This window comes from Hemibagrus wyckioides, linkage group LG05, assembly GCF_019097595.1.
Source record: "Hemibagrus wyckioides isolate EC202008001 linkage group LG05, SWU_Hwy_1.0, whole genome shotgun sequence".
In the NCBI taxonomy this organism is placed as follows: Eukaryota; Metazoa; Chordata; class Actinopteri; order Siluriformes; family Bagridae; genus Hemibagrus; species Hemibagrus wyckioides.
This window is the reverse complement of record NC_080714.1, coordinates 28,050,823-28,071,043: the sequence shown is the minus strand read 5'-3', so window position 1 is coordinate 28,071,043 and position 20,221 is coordinate 28,050,823. Positions and strand designations below refer to the sequence as shown.

The following is a 20,221-nucleotide window of genomic DNA, read 5'->3' as shown; positions in this document are numbered from 1 at the left end:
TTGTCGTTGCTGTAGATGAAGCCTAGATTTAGATGAATTTAAGAAAAAAGTCCCTTAATCAGTGATGCTGGGGAAAAGAAGAGAAATCTAAGTGTTGGGTCATTAATCTGCTCGCTAACGTTGACGCTGCAGATGTGGAAAACATCTCGCTGACGAGACCCGAGACCCGGCGCTCGTCTGCTGGGAGGAAGCGACTCTTTCCGATTGCAGCAGACGCATTTCCTGTTTTCAAGTAATGCGAGCAGCATGAGTTTCGTTCTTTTTAACTGGTTTATTTTGTTAGTGTATAGAAATCAGATGCATTTGCCCCCCAGCAGACATACACACTCTCTCTCTCTCTCTCTCACACACACACAGAAAGGTGTTTCATGCCACACACACACACAGAAAGTTGTTTCATGCCACACACACAGACACAGAAAGGTGTTTCATGCCACACACACACATTAAATGGACAGTTGCTAAGAAATACAGTCCTCTACTCCACCATAACAGAGTGTTATTAATACTTCAGTAAGATTAATTGATTGACAGATGAGATATCGATCAGAAGCTAATCTATTAGCACGGCTCGGCTAAACCACAAGACCTACAGGTTTTCCTAACGACGTTGAACGTTTTCTACACGTTTTTGTTTGTACAGTTTCTTTTCTCCAAGTGCGTCAACGTTTCCTTTTATGCAAGTGCATTTCAGAAATCAGATATAAAATGTGTTTTGTTCCTCTTACTCCACAGACAATTATGAGATTCTTTTATCATGATGAGAAAAAAAAAGTTAACGAGAAACCGCAAAAAAAAAGACATGACCTCCTCTGCCTTGTTACCATGGAAACAATAACACATTAAAACGGTGTGCTGTGCAGAGCTGCGCTACTGTCAGAGCCGCTGTTCTAGAACATTCAACACCTTCCTTCTGACCAATCAGAGCGGAGACGTGGCTGTGGTCATAAACCGCTGTGGTAATAAACACGTCTGATGGGGTGATTGTGGACGGTGTAACGGTCACTCTGTGTTCCGGGGCAGTGTTTGTGCTTCTGTTCAGGAGGCAGTACGAGCTGATTCGCTTCAGTTAATGTTTTTGTGCCACTAGGATTTGGAAATAGGTTTTGTTTTTAGATTTAATGTCCAGGTTTTTAAATTGTAGTAGTCAGTCTGTATAGAAGACTAGCCTTTAGCGCTAATAGCAAAACAAATTTAGGAAACAAATTTAATGTCAGCGAATTTTCAGTGAATTTCAGCAAACAAATTGACTTTCAGCTAATTCTCAGCTAATTTCAGCAAATTGTCAGCGAATTTTTGCAAATTATCAGTACATTTCAGTAAATTTACAGCTAGCTTTCAGCGAATTTCAACAAATTATCAGTGAATTGCAGCAAGCAAATTGAATTTCAGAAGAATAAAGAAAACCTGAAAAATTTCCATTTACAAAATGAAAATCCAACGCTTCCAAAGACCTGGCGCCGTTTCAGCCAATCAACTTTTTGTTTTTGTTTTTGTTTTTTTGTTTTTTAATTGAAGGGAATTACGTTGACATAAATCAGCTCAGATTTCAAAAACCCCATATTGAAGAGGAAATCCAAATTTTAATTGCGCAAATATGATTGCAGTTCCACCCGAGAAGGGTCCAGTGATAGTCTGTAGGAAAATAAATAAATTCTGAGGTAATTTATTTTACCTACTCACGCCAGCCGAGCGACATGGCAATAACGGCGTCATAGCTAATGTTTCTTTACTGTTTATAAACTTTCTCATTTTAAAAATGATTGTTTTTTATGGCGTGACCTTTGAGTTAAGTAGTGATTAGTGGTTAGTGAGTAGTGGTTAGTGATTGGTGATTAACCAGCAGATAATTAATATTATGAATTAATATTTTCTTTTTACTGCATTAATGTTTTTTAAAAAATTTAAAATTTAAATGTTTCATATTCAAATATTTAATTAACCAAATTTAAAATGTCAAAAAAACATTTTGGAACCGTAATCAAAAAGTTAAGCAGGTTTTCTGAGGTAAAAAGTTTCCATCCTGCCACAATCATTTCACTTTTAGTAAAGGATTTGAACGCACTTTCGCAATCGGAAGAAAAGAAAAGCTGTAACCGTGGACAGAAATCTCAGGACAGACGGCGACGGTCTAAAAAACACTGAACGACGCCATAATCTGCACAGCAAAACAATAAAATCAGATTTTAGCATTAGCCAGATTTTGGTCTTCACTAAAACCTTTCAGCTTCAGACGTAGGATCGACATGAAAACAAAACAACAGAATAAAATCCACCGCTAGCCCTATTAGTTCCATAACACACACTTATCATAAAGTGAATGCACTAAAAGAAACCTCACAGTTATTTCCAGAAAAGCTAATTAACCCATGGTGCTCCGTTTAGCATGCTCTAACCATTAATTCATATTCTATTCCCCTGACATTAGCTACAGTTTGGTGAAAATATGCCGTAATGTGTCATGAAAACAAATCTATATCGAGCTCGGGTTGACCTCCAGGTTTTTCTCGCAGGATAAAATTCCCTTTCATAAGTCATCTGAGTTTCCTCCTACAGTCCAGGACAAACGTCCGAGTGCAAAAAAGCTAAGTAGCACAAAAAAATTCCCACGGTATTAGCAAGACTACATCTGTGTAAGCTAGTACACTTGGGCAAACTTCAGCAAACGTCCCACGGACAAACTAGCTAGCTAACAAAAGACTTTCATGAGACAATCTTTCCATACAATGCTAGTGAGGCAACAAAAAAATTCCCCAGCAATTAAAAGATAAAACACGTTTTTAAACATTCAACTAGCTAATATGTTACACCTAAAAAACAAAGCTATAAATCCTTGTTAAAAAAAACAAAAACAATGAATGATGAATAGATTTGAGGACATCTCCTCATAAAGCTAGCTGCCGTTAGCAGTTAGCATCTCACCGCCAAACATGCTAGCTAACCTGAGAGAAAATCCTATGTACAAATCTATAAACTAACTAACATTTAAATTGTCTCATAGCAAAACTAGCTAGCTAACATTCGAGTAAATCCTCTCTGACGGAGGATACGCCCATATATAGTTAGCTAGCTAAAATAAACAAAAAATGGGGGGGGGACTAGATAACATGAAAGAAACTAGAGGATGATCCTGACAGCTATAAAACATCACATAACATCCCATCTGCTGATATAAAGATAGCTAGCTAGCTAAAAGTAGCAAATGTCCCACACCGAACTTGCCAGCTAATGTTAGAAATAATTTACATTCTTTGAGGTAATTCTAACAGAAAGATTGCTGAACAAGATTTAGGAAAACGCCTCACAGCAAATCTAGTTCACAAACTAGAGAAAATCCCAAATGTTAACCGTTACACAGCTAGCTAACAAATGTGCTATTTGTTAAAAGATTTCCCCAAAAACAAAAACCTCCACAGAAATTTAGCTAGATAATTTTACAAATGTTCCATATGGGATATCCTAATGCAAAGCTAGCTAGCTACATCCGAACAAAATGTTGCAACTGTCTCCAGCTAGCTAACTTTACTAGATATCTGAATATAAATAAAGCAAGCTAGTTACTAAATATTAGTAAAGCTCCAGCAGAACTAGCTAGTGAACATTAGCGTAAAATCCCATGTGTTAAAAGATAAAGATCCAGCAAAAATTTGAAAACAAAGCAAACAGGCTAGCTAACATCCGAATTTGCTAGAAGATCTCCCAATACAATGATAGCTTGCTAGTTAGCAAACATTATGAAATGCCTTACAGCAAAACTAGCTAGTTAACTTTAGAAATCCCCCCCCCTTTTTTTTAGAAAATACTCTAAAACATAGCAAATGTTAGCAACTGGCTAGTTCTCATTAAAGAAACTGATTTTTTGAAGAGATCTTTAAACAAAGATATCTATCTGTCTCCCCCAACACTAGAAAATCTAGCTAGCAAACTTTAGAGAAAATCACATATATATTTTTTTTTTCCTAAAAGATATGCTAATATTTATCTAGCAAGCTATCTAACAATTGCTATGAACTAGCTAGCTAACATTACAGAAACTTACGTTTGTATGAAGAGATCCTCAAATGAATATATTTCGAAGTGTAAAACTCACTAGTTAGCAGCGTGGGTTCTTGGTTTTTTTGTGTGTAAAGTTATTTTTGCACTCAGACTTTTGCACCCTGCTGTACAGGAAGTACTAAACACTACGATGGATTAGAATCTCCGTCTGCTCAGACCGTGACCCTGCGTTCACGCTAGCAAGCCGCAAAGCATCCTGTGGCTGTCAGTTTAATACACGACACTGAGACGTGAGAACCATGATTCCGTCTCGTCCTGGACTTACACCACCTCTCGTTAAATGTGTAGAGAGGAAAATAAAGCTTGGATGGAGAAATCAGCTGATCGATGGTGCTTCTGCTTGGTGTATTTAGCTAAAACGGTTAGCTTATAAGTAGTTAGCAATTAGCTTTTCTCACAGAAATCCCATGAGCGATTTGTGGCTTGCTTGTGTGAACGAAGGTTAGCATGTGCTCTCTGTTGTGCTTTCTCATTACAGAAACCTGCTATAACACTCCCTGTGAGTAAGTGTGTAAGTGTGTGTGCACTCATGCAGCAGGTCCGATCCTAAACCCCGCTCCAGATGGAGCTCTCTGCAGGGATCGGCACATGGCTGCTTCCGGAGATCTCCCCCGGAGTCTGACGCTTAAAGATCAGAGACGGATCAGCAACGTCGGAGATGCGATGGAGAGATGAGAAGAGATGCAACAATTTAATAAAGGAATTTTAAAGAAGCTAAACGGATGATGATGATGATGATGATCTCGGGGAGGTTGTTGTTGCATGAGACGTGAGATCCATCAGTCCGGAATCGGACGAGCTCTGCACCCAGTTTGCATGTTTATTTTTGTTTCTCGGGAAGCAAATAAATGTTTGGTGCGTGAGCCATAGGGAACGGCAGGAGTGGGGAAGGGGGTGTCGGTGTGGGAGGGGTTAAGGGCAGGGGGCGGAGTCGTGCAGCAGGGTCAGTAGTAGTCATCGTAGTTCTTGGGGTTCAGGCAGTACAGGATGGCTCCTCCAAACGAGAAGATGGTGGCACCCCAGGCCAAGCCGTAACCCCAGTTAAACTCGTGGTATATCCGCAAGCTGACTGTCTCGATGAACTTGATGGGGAACAGGACCAAGCTGCAGGCCTGCAGGACAACTGTGGGGGAGGGGAAACAAAAAAAAGACAAATTGATAACATTAAAGTTAGGCTCTGTCTCTGGAATTCCGCCTCACTTACACTTTACTGCCAAAAGTTTTGGGACACCCCTCCAAATAATTGAGTTTAGGGGTTGGGCTCAGGCCCTTAGTTCCAGGGAAAGGAACTCTTAATGCTTCAGCTTCATACCAGACCAGACATTTTGGATGCAATTTCATGCTCCCAGCTTTGTGGGAACAGTTTGGGGATCCCTTCCAGTTCCAACATGACTGCACACCAGCAAGGTATAAAGACATGGATGCGCGAGCTGCAGGAACTTGACTGGCCTGCACAGAGTCCTGACCTCAACCCCATAGAACACCTTTGGGATGAATTAGAGTGGAGACTGAGCCAGACCTTCTCGTCCAACATCAGTGCCTGACCTCATAAATCCACTTCTTCTAGAGGAATGGTCAAAAATTCCCATAAACACACTCCTAAACCTTGTGGAAAGCCTTCCCAGAAGAGTTGAAGCTGTTATAGCTGCAAAGGGCGGGACAACTCCATATTACATTCATGTGCACGTAAAGGCAGACGTCCCAAAACTTTTGGCAATGTAGTGTATACAAAGAATTGGAGAGATACGAGTCGTTCAAACGAGGTAAAAGTAGGTTGAGAACCGAGGGGATTTTTGGCTCCTCAGAGGAAATTGGGAGCCGAGTGACTTCAAAAGAAGATCAGAAATCCACTTAAAAGAAATCTTTAAAAGAAAGCGTACGTCTGTGTGATTAATTTGCAAACGAAGAAAAGAGTAATTAGTGAAGCAGCTGCGTGCTGGGAGTCTACGCTGTGACAAACTTCCTGTTTCCACATTCTCTCGCCCCGAGGACACGTCCCAGTAAGCCGTTCCGCTCCGTTTACGGCGTACGTGAAGAGACGGAGCTGAGCTGTGAGCAGAAGCAAGTAGATACTCAGACTGTGAAAGACGAGGTTTGAGCCGAAGAGCACGTTTACATCATTCCTGCTTTTTCTCCAGATCTAACTCATCACTCAGGGGCTGAAGCTTGACTTATTTAGGTTTGCAGCGTATGTCGCTTAACGATTAACTGTGATTGGGATAATTCAGCTGGACTGGTCTGTAGGGGCAGATTTTTCCTTCTTTCTTTAATGTGGCCGTGTTAATGTCAGCGTTAATGGTCAGTGAGTGACTGATGATTATCGCAATGAGAAATGTCATTAAACATTTACGAAACGCACAAGTTGATTCGTTAGTCAGGAAATCCTAATACTTAGTGCTGGAGCTATTCATGTTCAATTTCCTGATTTCATGACCGAGTACATTTCTCTGCAGAAGATTTTTCAGCTCTAAAGAAATCGTGTGCTGGATTTATTTAAGCAGGTCCATTTTGAATAGAAAAAAAAATCGTTTAAAATATTATCTCGTGCAATTAAGTGGGGAATGCTAATGAGATTAAAGCTCATATCCGAATTTATACTAAGACTTTAATTAAAAAAATTTCTCCATAGACTTGAGACTCATTAATCCGAGGATTCGCAAGTATGTTAATGACCTCGATTCGCTAATGAGGCTAAAAATATTAAGTGTATAGAATTATATAAGTGACTCGACAGGTTGGAGCTTACAGGCTAACTCTACGCATGAAGAGCCAACCAATCAGAAACGAGTGTGTGCTACGAGTTCGCATTTCAGTCACCTGCAGCGAACAGCATGACAGCGACGGGTCTGTAGAAACGCCTCCTGCTGCACGTGCACACGGAGACCAGGGCCACCATGAAGGAGATGAGGATGAGGAAGGCTCCTCCGTGTAACAGCGCCAACGTGGCGATCTGCCAATCTGCAACACAAACACAAACGGGGTGAATCAAATGCTGACTATGAGAAGATTTATTGATTCATGATTCGGCTTCCATTTCAAAAAGTGATTAGTTTTGGATTTAGAAGGAGTCATTTTGGTACCTGATACACTGAACAGAGATTTCGGTTCAAAAAATGATTCACTGGTTGTGAGTTTGGAGGCTTTTGTGGCAGACTTAAATTCAACACCACAAAATATCCGTTCTTCAGAGGAAATAAATATATTTATATATATTTATATTTATAATTATATTTATATATCTGTTATGTGTGCCAGCTTTGCATCTCACCGTACATGTGGTCAGGCATGTAGACTGTTAATTATTACTATTATATTAATTAATATGATCAGCTTGTATGTGTATTAGTAGTTGTCTTGTCAGTTTGCCATCCTCCTATTGGTAGCTTCTAGACAAGCATCACAGCAGCAGCGGAGCTCACACTCTGACCTCGGTCTGACCACTGGACGGTTTTTCTTTCTGATTGATCAAATTCTTCAAATTGATCAAAATAAAGATACAAAAAAAATATATATCTCATTCTTTACATTCTGACTCTGGTGTTCTCATCATTCCTGGATGTTAGGAATGTTAGAATTGTCCTGGAGACCCTGTAATGCCAGTGTGTGTGTGTGTGTGTGTGTCTAGACAACACCTTCTCTGTCTGTAGCTATTATTACTAAACACATTTAACCCGTTTGTTGTGAAAGGCTTCACTGGCTCCTGCTCTCGTGTAGCTGCTCATTAATCCATGGTGAAGGTGAAGTTTGACACTGGCTTGGCCCCGGTTTCGGGGTGGGTCCCTGATTAGTGATCTTTTGTTGTGTAGTTTCGTCTCGGCTGCTGTACGTATGGACAGGTTAATGTAAAAGCGCGTCAGAACGCGAGGATAAGCTCGGCGTGTTCCACAGCTCCGTGGACGTCCTCCGTCGGGTGAGTAAACACTCGCTTGCCTTCCACTGTGATGCTGCTGGAGAGTCGGAATCAGCTGATGCTTTTCACTCACATGTGATTCCTTCAGGTGGGTCGGTCAATGGCAAACGGGGTAAGTGTAAATATTTCCATGGCGACAGAAAACATATTAGAATTTTGTTTCAGAGTTTAAAAATGTAACGTTTCTGACTTTGGCAATCCTGAGTGTAAGATGGTTACCATGACAACACTTGTTCTGGATTCTGATTGGTCAGAAGGTGTTGATTGATTTTCTCTAACAGCTCTGATTGTTGTTGTTTTTTTGTGGAAGTGCAGTGACTTTATGGGCGTGGCCTATCTCAACTTTTTTTTTAATGAAATAGTTATATGTAGCTTATAAATATATACCACAGCGCTGTTTAATTCTGGATTCTGATTGGGCAGAACGTCTTGATACGTGACCCAACTTTTTTTCTTTTTTTCAGTAGTAGCTATAAACTAATCTAACTTAACCTAACTAGCTAACTAAACTCTAATTAAATGAAGCGGGAATCAGTGTGTTAATTAGTAGTTTGATCAGTGCCTTTACATTTTTCTTTTTTTAAACATGGAGCCACGGTTCAAGTCCCTGTGAACGAGCTGTTGCTATAGAAACAATGTCACGCTGGAACGCTGTATTAGCGCCTTCAGTTAGAGCTGCTGTTCTGGACCAATCAGAATGCAGCAACAATGAAGCACTATTAAACACATTTTAAATACATATCTCTCTCTCTCCGGTTAAACAAATAAACCTTCATAAACTCATAAACAGACAATAATTTGAATAATAAAATGAAGCAGAGATCACTGTCATGTAATCGGTGCTTCATTACACTTTATTAAACAGTGTCTTTATTACACCTTTATAAAGATTTCAGCCATCGGTTTCATACAGATTAATCAAAAAGTGATTCGTTTTGGATTTTCAAGGAGTCACTTTGGTACCTGATACACTGAACAGATATTTGATTCTGTGATTCAAACAGAATGCGCTTCAGAAAGTCATGAAAATGTGCGTAGGCTTTACGCTAAATGATTTCCACCGCAGCTTTTAGCATTGCCTTTATTACACCTTTATAAAGATTTGATGTTTTTTTAGTTATTCTTATCATATTCGAGCCATTAAAGTATTTTACACAGCTCCCAGTGCAGCTTCTAATGACCTTCATGACCTCAGACTAAACTAAATGTTAATGAAATGTATGAATATATAAAAGTCTCTCTTCTGCACCTGAACTCTGTTCACCTTGTAGAACTTTCTGGGCGTTTAATCAGTCAGCTTCGAGGCGATGATGAAGGGCTCTTGTTTTATTTGCCGTATAAAGAATAATTTGCAGAAATCATGGCTGATGTTTGTACAGCAGACGTTTATAAATCCTCCAGCTCTGATTTCTGTCTAAACTAAATCATATATTTCTTTTTAAAAAAAACCTTAGTGCGAATGCTAACGAGGTAAAAAAATATTCACTGCATTGTTCATGCTTTAGAATTAATTATTTATCAGCACTTACTTTAAGCTAATCGATCAAAATATATACTAACAGGACTTATTTATCACACACACACACACACACGTGTATGTTCCGATAAGGCACTGCTCCGTTCTCAAACACAATCGAATTAGAAGGAAGGAAAAGGTTTGTTTGTCTGTCTCTGGGGTACGTGCTGGTCTGGGAACGAATGCATGTGTGGAAGGAAAGGAGGAGAAGAAAACAGAGAGGAAGGAGGGAGTGTGTGAGTGTGTGTGAGAGTGTGTGTGTGAGAGTGTGTATGTGAGTGTGTGAGGTGTTACGGGGAAGTAAAAAAGAAATACGCTCAGGTTTCACAGTGAGAAAAAAAGCAGGAGAATGGATGGATTACACGGGGAAGGATAACAATAATGCTGTGTAATTAACCACACACACACACACACACACACTGGGTTGTCTGCCTAATTGTAAAACAGTGAACCTTTTTGCACTACTGAGAGCTTATCACTGACTCTGTTCGGATAAACGGGGCATCACATAATGGATGCTCCACTCCCTTATTCTCTCTGTCATACTCTCTCTCTCTCTTACTCTCTCTCTCTCTCTCTCTCTCCCTCCCTCTCTCTCCTTCTCCCTCTCTCTCTCCTTTTCCTTACCTCTCTCTCTCCCTCTCCATCTCTCCATCTGCCTTTTATTCAGAAGCACTCTAAAGACACTCGACTGAAGTGGGGCCTAGAAATAGCAGCGAATCCTCCATGGAGAGCTGACAGGGAGCGAGGGATAGGGGGTGGGGGAGGGGTGCTGAAAAAAAAGAACGACAGACAAGATGAAGAAAAAGGAGGAGAAGTCAATGCATGAGAAACAGAGACGCCAGACCCGGCCGCTGATGGAGCGTAAGAGCGAACGTGGAAGAAAGAGCTCCGCGGCTGGAGGACGGCAAGAGGATGAGTGAAGGAGCGAAGGAACAAAAAACATAAATAAATATGGAGCAATGAGACGTTCCTGGGGTGATGAATGGAGGAATGAAGAATATATTAGCACAAAAAAAATCCCACTTAGATTTCAGAAGTCCAGGTTTATGAAAATCAGCTCTTTAGTTAAAGATCGAAGATCAAAGCAGAAGTTGCAACAACAACCTGAGAGAGAAAAAACAAAAGTGAAATGAAATCACAGCCCAGTTCACGAGCCATCGATTTAACCGGAGGGGTTTTAACGGCGCTAAATAATGAATCAGCACATTTCCTGCTCAGCTTTAGTTACAAAGCAGAGACTTTAAAGGAGACGTCACTCGCCCTGACGCACTACAACCTTCTCCCTTCAACAAGCAGGATTTCCTCTGCTAGTTTAGCTTGCTAATTAAGTCGCTAGCATTTAATGTCTGTTTCTTTCCTCAACAGGCTTCGCACAGGTTCAGACACTGGATTAACACAAATATTAAGATAAGATAAACCTTTATTCATCCCTTAGTGGGGAAATTTCCAGTTGTGGTAGAAGATTCTCTGAAACACTTTTGCTAAAGTGAGCACAGGCTCCATCTTGTTTTCTGTTCCACAACGTTATTTCAGTCCTAGAAACAGATTAAAAAAAGTACAACAGATCTTTTTAAAAACAAAAACCTCAGGAAACATGCGAAGAAGACATGCTAGAACGGCTAGCTAGCGTACTGTGGGTACAGAGAGTGGAAATCGACATTAGCATGCTAACATGTGAGTCCTATAATAGATAGCATGTATTGTTTTTCTATAAATATTGTGAGCTAGCATAGCACATTTTATCAGCAGGCTAATGTAACAAAATACACGTTAAAAATGTTACACTACAGAAAGAGGATTTCCAGAAATGTCCAGCATCCCAACTCCATTTGTGTCTCATGACCCAACAAGGGAAACCATCAACTATGTGGTAAAAATATTTGCTAAGTTAGTTAGCTAGCTGTAGCTGTAAGTCTTAGCATTTTAGTTTTTTCCAGTCAAACAAGTTTGAACATCCAGAGCACAGCAGCTCCTGAGAAATGAGGTGAAACAGTCTGTTAACAACGCTGTCAGTTACCGAGAAAGAGGATGGATGGATCGCATAAACAGCATTTCGCTCAAAGCTATGACTAGCCCGGCACCGCTAGTAGACATATGCCGATATAAACAGCCTCGTGAATCAGGCGCTAATCGTGCCGCAGAGCAGAAATCACACTGACTCGCTCAGATGCTCAGGCGTGAGAAAAAGCTTTTACGCTCTAACGTTTTCAACCACAAGCGGCAAGCGCTAATTGCAAAGCAGCCAACAACAGCAGATTGTGAAATGACGCCTCAGAGTTTATCTGAAACATTAGCATGAAATTAGCTTTTGTGGGCATCAGTTGTTCCTGTACATGTTTGAACAATATAAAGCGCGTGGGGAAAAACCGCCGCTGAGGGACGTTTCTTGTTCCAGATATTTGAGGTTTGGCTGTTTAGCATATGTGTGTGTGTGTGTGTGTGTGTGTGGATTTAGCTCAGTTATGAAGAGTTTTGAGTTTGCTTGTTCACAGGGTGCCATGAAGGACGGACTTTAAAACCAAAACAAACAAAATTGCTGAGATGTGTAAAGTTTTCTGTGAGGAAAAGTGCGTGTGTGTGATGTGTGTGTGTGATGTGTGTGTGTGATGTGTGTGTGTGATGTGTGTGTGATGTGTGAGTGATGTGTGTGTGATGTGTGTGTGATGTGTGGAAGGAGTCTCCAGTGTCGGTGCTGTGTAACAGTCTGAGATAAAGCTGGAACATTTCCCACATCTTCAGGACAGAAGAGTCTGTGCTAACATGATAAACAATAGAGTCTGATGAAGGAATGACTGCTGCTCGCTAGCTTCTAGCTGCTGTAGCGTAGGTGAGAACAGGAACTAACTTGCTTTGCAAATGTTAAACATAGCTTCAAATGGATCAAATGTATGACGTTCATTATTACATAAAAAAATTGTAATAGGAGAAATAAAACGCTTCAGGACGTGCAGTTTTAAGAAAATAATCAGCTTTCGGTATTTAGGCTACATTCACACATGCAGAAAGTCGCTGTGACAAAGTGGCCAGAGACGTAGATGAGCGACAGCGAGCGGTGGCTGGTGACTAAAAAAAATGAAATGAAACAGATGTGGGTGTGTCCACCTCAGCAACGTGACATTGTTGAGAAAAGTCGATATTTACGCAAATCTGGAACGACTCGGTACAGCGACTACTGGCAATATTATTAAAGACTGTAGAGGTCATGTGATTCGGAGCAAAGCTCACACACTGCTTTTCCTTCACATCACATGATAAGATGCAGATAAACACTGAGGAAATTTATACACAAACACAAAATCTACCTCCAAAACATTTCAATTTAGCGACAAAAACCTGATTTGGTTTGCTAGCTGCACCACCTGCTGAGAAACGCTAGTGTTACTATGGCAACCGGTGGTAGAAACAGCTAGTGAGGACATTCTGAGCACTGACCGGTGAAGTGAATAACACTGATGATCTCCTCATCATGGCACCTGTTAGTGGGTGGGATATATTAGGCAGCAAGTCAACATTTTGTCCTCAAAGTTGATGTTAGAAGCAGGAAAAATAGACAAGTGTAAGGATCAGGGCTGTTTTGGCAGCAAAAGGGGGACCAACACAATATTAGGCACATGGTAAAGTACTGAAGAAAAATATAAATATGAACAGAATCATTTGGGGATGGGTCAAATTTCTTTGAATGTTTTGGCTGCAAAATGTTTAAGAAAGCCCTGATTCATATAATAACCTAATTATTTATTCGCTTGGATAATTTTTTCCAGATTTTTCCTCAATATCTTTCAGTCGAAAAATATACTAATCGGGCCGATAAGAGGGAAAGTGCGCTGAGAATCTGGTTTTCTCTCCCTTGCTGATATTAACCGCTACATTCCAGTCCTATTTTTATCCTCCAGCAGGTCCTGTGGCCTGAAGAAACCAACATTCCAACATTCTTCCTTATTTCCCCTGAGGCCTGTGTGAAAACGCTGGACATGGCGTCATCGGTAAAGACAGATTTTTGAGGACTTGTATAAAGAGACACTGAAAACACGAATCACATTAAAATCTGTCTGAAGTCGTTTCCTTTTCCAGTTTTTTTAATCACTCTGCTTCAGCCGTAAAGCTCAACCTGAAGAACGACATCATTTCCTCCGCTGTAAAGCAGTGGCTTTTGTCATGTGACGTTTATACGGAACCTCGGTTTCGATGGCGGAGCTGGAAAACATAAACAAGCTGTTACTGTACAAGGTTGATGATTTTCGGTCATGTGGCCCCTGAGGAAAAAGAACAGAGGCCGAGCTCACGGATCGTCTTTCCTGATCATCTGTTGAAGTGTTTATTTTTTCGCGTGACGTCTTTGAAGCACCTTGAGACGTGCATTCGAAGGAACCCGAGCAGAACAAGATCTTATCCCAAAGGAAAAAAAACCCTTCAGGATCACAGAGGGGGAAAACGCTGATAAGAATCGAAACGTTAATTAGTGAAATCTGTATCTCATCCGCTTACTGCAACGCCCTGCGGCCCTCACACGGACGACGGAGAGCAGGAAAAAATAAAGACAGGGCAACTCACGTGATGAACAGCGGGACGAGAGTCGGCAGGAAGATGCGAGCTGTGTTCCAGTATTATTGTTAACACGCCCTTCTCGACTTCCCTTCCCCATTTCCCTCTTGCCGTTTCAGGGTGCCAATACTTTTGTTAGTTGCTCCTTGGAGGTTTGATCCTGAATAAACCGAGATTCCTTTTCAAACCAGCAATAAAAGTGGTGGAAAAACTGAAGAAATAACTTGTTAACAATCTAGTTAGTTAAAACGCTCACTCATCAGTAACTAGTTACCATAACAACAACGATTTTGCTGGTCATTAAGCTATCCAGCTAAAGTCTGCATGTTCTCATCGTCTAATTTGGAACAACATCGGAATAATTTGCATATCAGTCCTGATCGGTCCGAGCGTTCAGTTTATGTCCTACGTTCTCATGATAACGACCACGTTACCATAACAACCAGGACGGCTGGCCTAAACACATAGGTTCTGTGGGTGAAGGTCCGCGGGAACCATGTTGTCATGCGTGAACATAATTAGCATATCAAACCTAATTGACGAAGCCCCGCCCCCACCCCACCCCCAAATCCACAGAAAGAGGAGTTTATCTTCATAATTAAAATGTCATGATGTGGATATTTTGCACTGGAGTGTGGAGATGGAAAGAGCGGATGAGGGTGTGTTAAAAATAGTCCTGAAACAGGGACAGGTCCACACACACACACACACACACTTATGGAGAGAAGAAACTCGCTTCACACACACCCTTCACATTCTGCATCAGCACAAAAAGTCGGTTCTCACACACTCTAACCAAATGCCTCTGTCTCCTGTGTGTGTGTGTGTGTGAGCATATTAACGCCTTAATTTAATAGTTAATCTTTAATGCAAACAAATCTCCAACCCAAATGTCTATCCAGAACAAGTCGAGTAGTCAGTGAGTCGATAACGGCGCTCTGTGGAGGCTGGCCTTAGCCGAGCGGTAATTGCAAAGCTAATGAGATTTGTTTAATGCACAGTGCATGACACACGGGGAAAATACGAGAATAAGAAGAGTGACGGATTATACTGAGGCTCGGATCAATAAAGCTCTGGAATGGATGGAAGCAGCTCCGGCTCTGACTTCAGCTCCAGCTCCGGGTTCATCTCTGCTCCGGGAGTTCTGATTCTGAATAAACTTTTTTTTTTTTTAGGACAAAAAGCAGAAACATAATAAAGTTGTTTTTGCACGACTGTTGAACTCTAGACTTTCGAAACGTCTCAAATATTCTCCTCAGTCTATTCCTTTCTTCCATCCAGACCGACGTCAACCTGCAACAACAAAGTATCTTGGGTTTCTTGAACTCGGTGGGAAATGGGCCACTTGTTGCCGTGGTAACTAATCTGCGTGCACACTAATGTCTCTGGGGAGTTAGCATGGCCAAGTTAGCCTCCCTTCTCACTGAACCCTGACAAAAAGCCCATTTTCAGGGCAACAAAAGCAGAAAGAAAGTCCCAGCTGGGCCCGCTGTGACATTCCCGCATTGTCCGAGAGCAACGACTGGTGAAGTGAAAAGAAAGAGTGGAGCAGAAAATGAACTAGCGATGAGTGATTAGCACCTGCTGGAAAGATTTCCTCGTTCAAAATATCCTGTTTAAACTAAACATGCTATGTTTAGAGACCTATAAATGTCTGTAAAAAACAAACTATTTTGTTTTCTCACTTCATAAAAATGACATGTCAAGTCACTGCAGCAGCTGACTGGCTAGCTAGCAGGGCTAAATTCAAACAAAGAAATATATGTAGCGTTGTATAAACAAGCAAAACGTGGCATTCTCCAAGGATCGGCGATGAAAATATCTCAGATGTTGAAGCCGGCATTTAAGTTTAGTCTTGTAAGGGTGGGAAAAAGGAAAAAAAGCGAGTGCTCCTCTTTAAAGCTGGTGCAGGAGTCGGTTTTCAGGACCTAGCTTTTAAGATGTGGGCCATATCACTCCTGAGATACGGCCTCATTAGGGTTAAGTCATGGTGCCTGTCCTGGCCTACCAGATTTACTGGAGTTCTTCAGCATCATTTCACGCTGTGTTGTGGCCCATCGAGCGCCGAATGGTCCGAGACCTCCCTTATAGCTCTTACTTAAATTGTGCCATAAAAAAGTCACAGTAATTTGTCCATTTAGAGTGGTGTTCTGGGCCGGAGCTTGTCCCCGAATGCAGAGAGATAAAAAAAAGTTTCATTCTCCACTCCTGAATCATGTTTTTTTTTTTGTCTCATTTCCTAGCTGTGATGATTTTTGGTGATGAGTACGAGTATTAAAATGAGTAACGTACTTCACATGGGTCCATCGGGAAGATGTTCTTCAGCTCTGTTTATGTTCTGGTTATTTATCAGAAGTAAATGAGGATGACCGATGGCCAGAGTAAGCAAGTGTGGTCATTAATAACCACACCCAGATTCGTACGGAGAGTGTAAAGTATAAAGTGCTCAGTACTCAATAATCAGGGCTTAGTATGCAGCGCTCTGTATTTGGAACTCAGTTCTCAGTACTTAATGCTCAGTACTCAGTGTTCATTAAAATCTGCACTGTGATAAGTGTAAAGTATTCAGTGCTTAGTATCCAATGCATAATAGTCAGTGCTCAGTATTCAGTAGTCAGTGTACTCAGTATTCAGCACTCATTGCTCGGTATGCAGTACCCAGTGGTCAGTATTCAGTAGTCAGTGTACTCAGTATTCAGCACTCATTGCTCGGTATGCAATACCCAGTGGTCAGTATTCAGTAGTCAGTGTACTCAGTATTCAGCACTCATTGCTCGGTATGCAGTACCCAGTGGTCAGTATTTGGTGCTCAGTATTTAGTACTCAGTGTTCATTAAAATCTGTGAGAAGTTTAAAGTATTCAGTGCTTAGTACTCTGTGCTCATTAGTCAGTACTCATTATTCAGTGCACACTAGTCAGTACTCAGTGCTCAGTATTCAGTACTCAGTATTTAGTGCTCAGTTTTCAGTACTCAGAGCACTCAGTGCTCAGTATTTGGGACTCAGTATTCAGTGCTCAGTACTCAGTGCTCAGTGCACTCTTGCACTCTGTGCTCAGTATTCAGCACTCAGTGCACTCTTGCACTCTGTGCTCAGTATTCAGCACTCAGTGCACTCTTGCACTCAGTGCTCAGTGTTCAGTATTCAGTGCACTCTGTGCTCAGTATTCAGCACTCAGTGCACTCTTGCACTCAGTGCTCAGTGTTCAGTATTCAGTGCACTCTGTGCTCAGTATTCAGTACTCAGTGCACTCTTGCACTCAGTGCTCAGTGTTCAGTATTCAGTGCACTCAGTGCTCAGTATTCAGTACCCAGTGCACTCTTGCACTCAGTGCTCAGTGTTCAGTATTCAGTGCACTCAGTGCTCAGTATTCAGTACTCAGTGCACTCTTGCACTCAGTGCTCAGTGTTCAGTATTCAGTGCACTCAGTGCTCAGTATTCAGTACCCAGTGCACTCTTGCACTCAGTGCTCAGTGTTCAGTATTCAGTGCACTCAGTGCTCAGTATTCAGTACTCAGTGCACTCTTGCACTCAGTGCTCAGTATTCAGTATTCAGTGCACTCAGTGCTCAGTATTCAGTACCCAGTGCTTAGTCCTCAATTAGGAAAGACTCCCTGAGGCAATATGAGGAAGAAACCTTGAGAGGGAAAGGGAACCCATCCTCGTGTTATTATCCGGTGTTTTCTTTACGAGGATGATAAAGGATCCCTGATACCAGAGTGGGTTTTAATGCATCTCTAATTTATTTCCTGATTCCCAGAACACATTTTACACCATTCACCAAATTCCTCCAGATTCCTTTATCCTGATGTGAAGGAAACGTGAACACAACTCTGGTGCTTGGGGAAGTATCCCGGTTTTCCACAGAGATGACCTGTGACCATGTCTTGGGCTAAATTTGCGATACGAATTAAATGTGAGACCAATCGACTTTCTGGTGCTGGTCCCAGGCGTTTCATAGCATTCTGCTGGAATGTTACGCAGCTCAGTGTTACGCTCTCATTTCCATATCCTCGCTCTCTTTTTTTTGTGAAGCTGTGTGACCCTGAAGTGACAACTCGGTGCCCAAGCATGTAGAAGTCTATCGCCTGATGATATTTATACTGCTCCATAACGACACAACCTAATGACTCTGTTTACATCCGGACGGTCTTCAATTCGCCGATCGATACGCCGACAGACAGCGAGATGAAGCGCTGTAACATAATACTCTCTCATCAGTAAAGCCATAAAGACACACAGACACACAGATACATGACCCATGACTCGCGCTGACCGTCCCGGGAACAATGAAAACTACTTTTTTCTTCTTCTGTTTTTTTTACATCTTTATCTTTATCATATTTTGACTGCTGATATTTTTCCAGACTTGTCGAAAAACCTCCACAAATATATCAAGATATAAGTCATTCATGATATAATAACCGAGCTATACTAATAGGAGACACAGGCAGATGCTGTAACTTAATAATCATGTCAATAAACCTCAGCATTAACAGTAAATGATTAAAGATTCATGGACGTAACAGAGCATAACTTTTCTATTAGAGTTCATGTAGATTCAAAACGAGACACTACAAGTATAACTGGTCAGATTTTTGGATAAACTGGATGTATTAAGTGTTTTCTCATAAAATATAGTAAGAAGTATATCAAAAATTCAAACAGAAAAATGTTTAATAGTATTTTTTATAATACGGCATTACCCGAAACTTTGAAGAAGGCTTTAAGCTCTGCCCACTTTATATACTATCCCTAATTCAAAAGATATTACAGATGATTTAATAAAATGGTGATTATTTTTGACTTTATCCTTTTATTGGAACTACAATTGCTAATTTTTTTTTCATTTCTCTTTATTTTTCCAACAAAGTTTTCTCTAAGACGATCCACTGACTAAATATTTGTTTTGATTAAGAAGGCAACTGCTGCATACTTGATTAGAAGAAGCCTCATTTGCATAAACAAAGGTCAGTCTATTAAAAAAAATCTAAAAAATTTTTTTTTAATCTAAAAAAAAAACCAAATAAAAGATTATTTATTTATTTGTTTCTTGTTGTTTTATGAGAAAGTGTCCTGTTCAGCTGCTTTATAATAAATAAGTAAACAACAATAATCTATAAAGGTTTTAAAGAGCTCAGAATCGGACCCCTGAAGGTGGAGGATGTTGTGATGTCAGGATCCCCGCGATGCTGTGACACATTTTATCGTGATTTTGATATAATCGTCACACTGATACCCAAGATGAAACTGCGTCTGGTTGCTTTGTTTGTTTTTGTTTGTTGTTGTTGTTGTTGTTGTGTGTGTGTGTGTGTGTGTGTGTGTGTGCGGATAGCTCTTGCTTACCCGTGTTCAGTGTGCCGCTGCACTGCCACGCGCTCGCGCCGGCGGACTTTGCGCACGACTCCCACAGGGACAGGTAGTACTGCTGGTCGGCGGTGACCCACGCGGGGCTCAGCACGGCGCCCACGTCCAGGCAGAGCGCCAGGAACACGCACACCAGGCCCACCAGTTTGAGGGGCGTGGGCGCCGACGAGGACACCGCGCCGCGCGCCTCCTCCGTGCCGCTCGCGGACGAGGCCATCAGCAGCAGGGGCGGCGGGGCGGCGGCTGTGGCTCGCGCTCAGACGCTCAGGAGGCTCGTGCGCTCGCGGCGGGACGAGGCTGCGGCGGTGATGCTGTGGCTGCTGCTGCTTCGGAAGGAAGAAAGGCAGAGGAAGTGCGAGTGAGGAGTCAGGCGGAGGGTCGCGCGCTCTGAGGATGAGGAGGATCCGCACTGCACATTACTGAACACAAAACACGGCGCACCTGCAGGGTCCTAAAGCCCGCCCACACTCAACACCCCCATCTCTCTCTCTCTCTCTCTCTCTCTCTCTATCTGCTTACACACTCTCTCTCTCTCTTTCTGTTTCTCTCTGACTCTCTGTCCCTCTACATTTTCTCTGTTTCTGGTTCCTGCTCTCCTCTCCTTTTTTTATTTACATTTTACATTTTTTTTGCTTTTCTCATTTTACTCATTCTCTTTTCCTGTTTCTACTTTTTCTGTCTGTCTGTCTCTCTCTCTGTTTCTCTCTCTTTCTGTTTCTCTCTGACTCTCCTCTGTCCCTCTACATTTTCTCTGTTGCTGCTCTCTTTCCCTTTTTTTTATTTTTCTCTCTTCCCTAACTCTACATTTCTCATTTCTCTCATTTTAC

General features: G+C 41.5%; 1 protein-coding gene across 1 annotated transcript; it reads right to left on the bottom strand.

The window, feature by feature from the left end:
- Positions 1-1,324: 1,324 nt before the first annotated feature.
- Positions 1,325-19,846, bottom strand: tmem47 (transmembrane protein 47). The gene is made up of 3 exons (XM_058388886.1): positions 19,374-19,846; positions 6,874-7,014; positions 1,325-5,179 (listed from the first exon to the last, which is right to left on the bottom strand). The coding sequence occupies exons 1-3, from the start codon at positions 19,609-19,611 to the stop codon at positions 5,001-5,003; spliced, it is 558 nt and encodes a 185-aa protein (XP_058244869.1). The 5' UTR covers positions 19,612-19,846; the 3' UTR covers positions 1,325-5,000.
- Between the last annotated feature and the right edge of the window lie 375 nt (positions 19,847-20,221).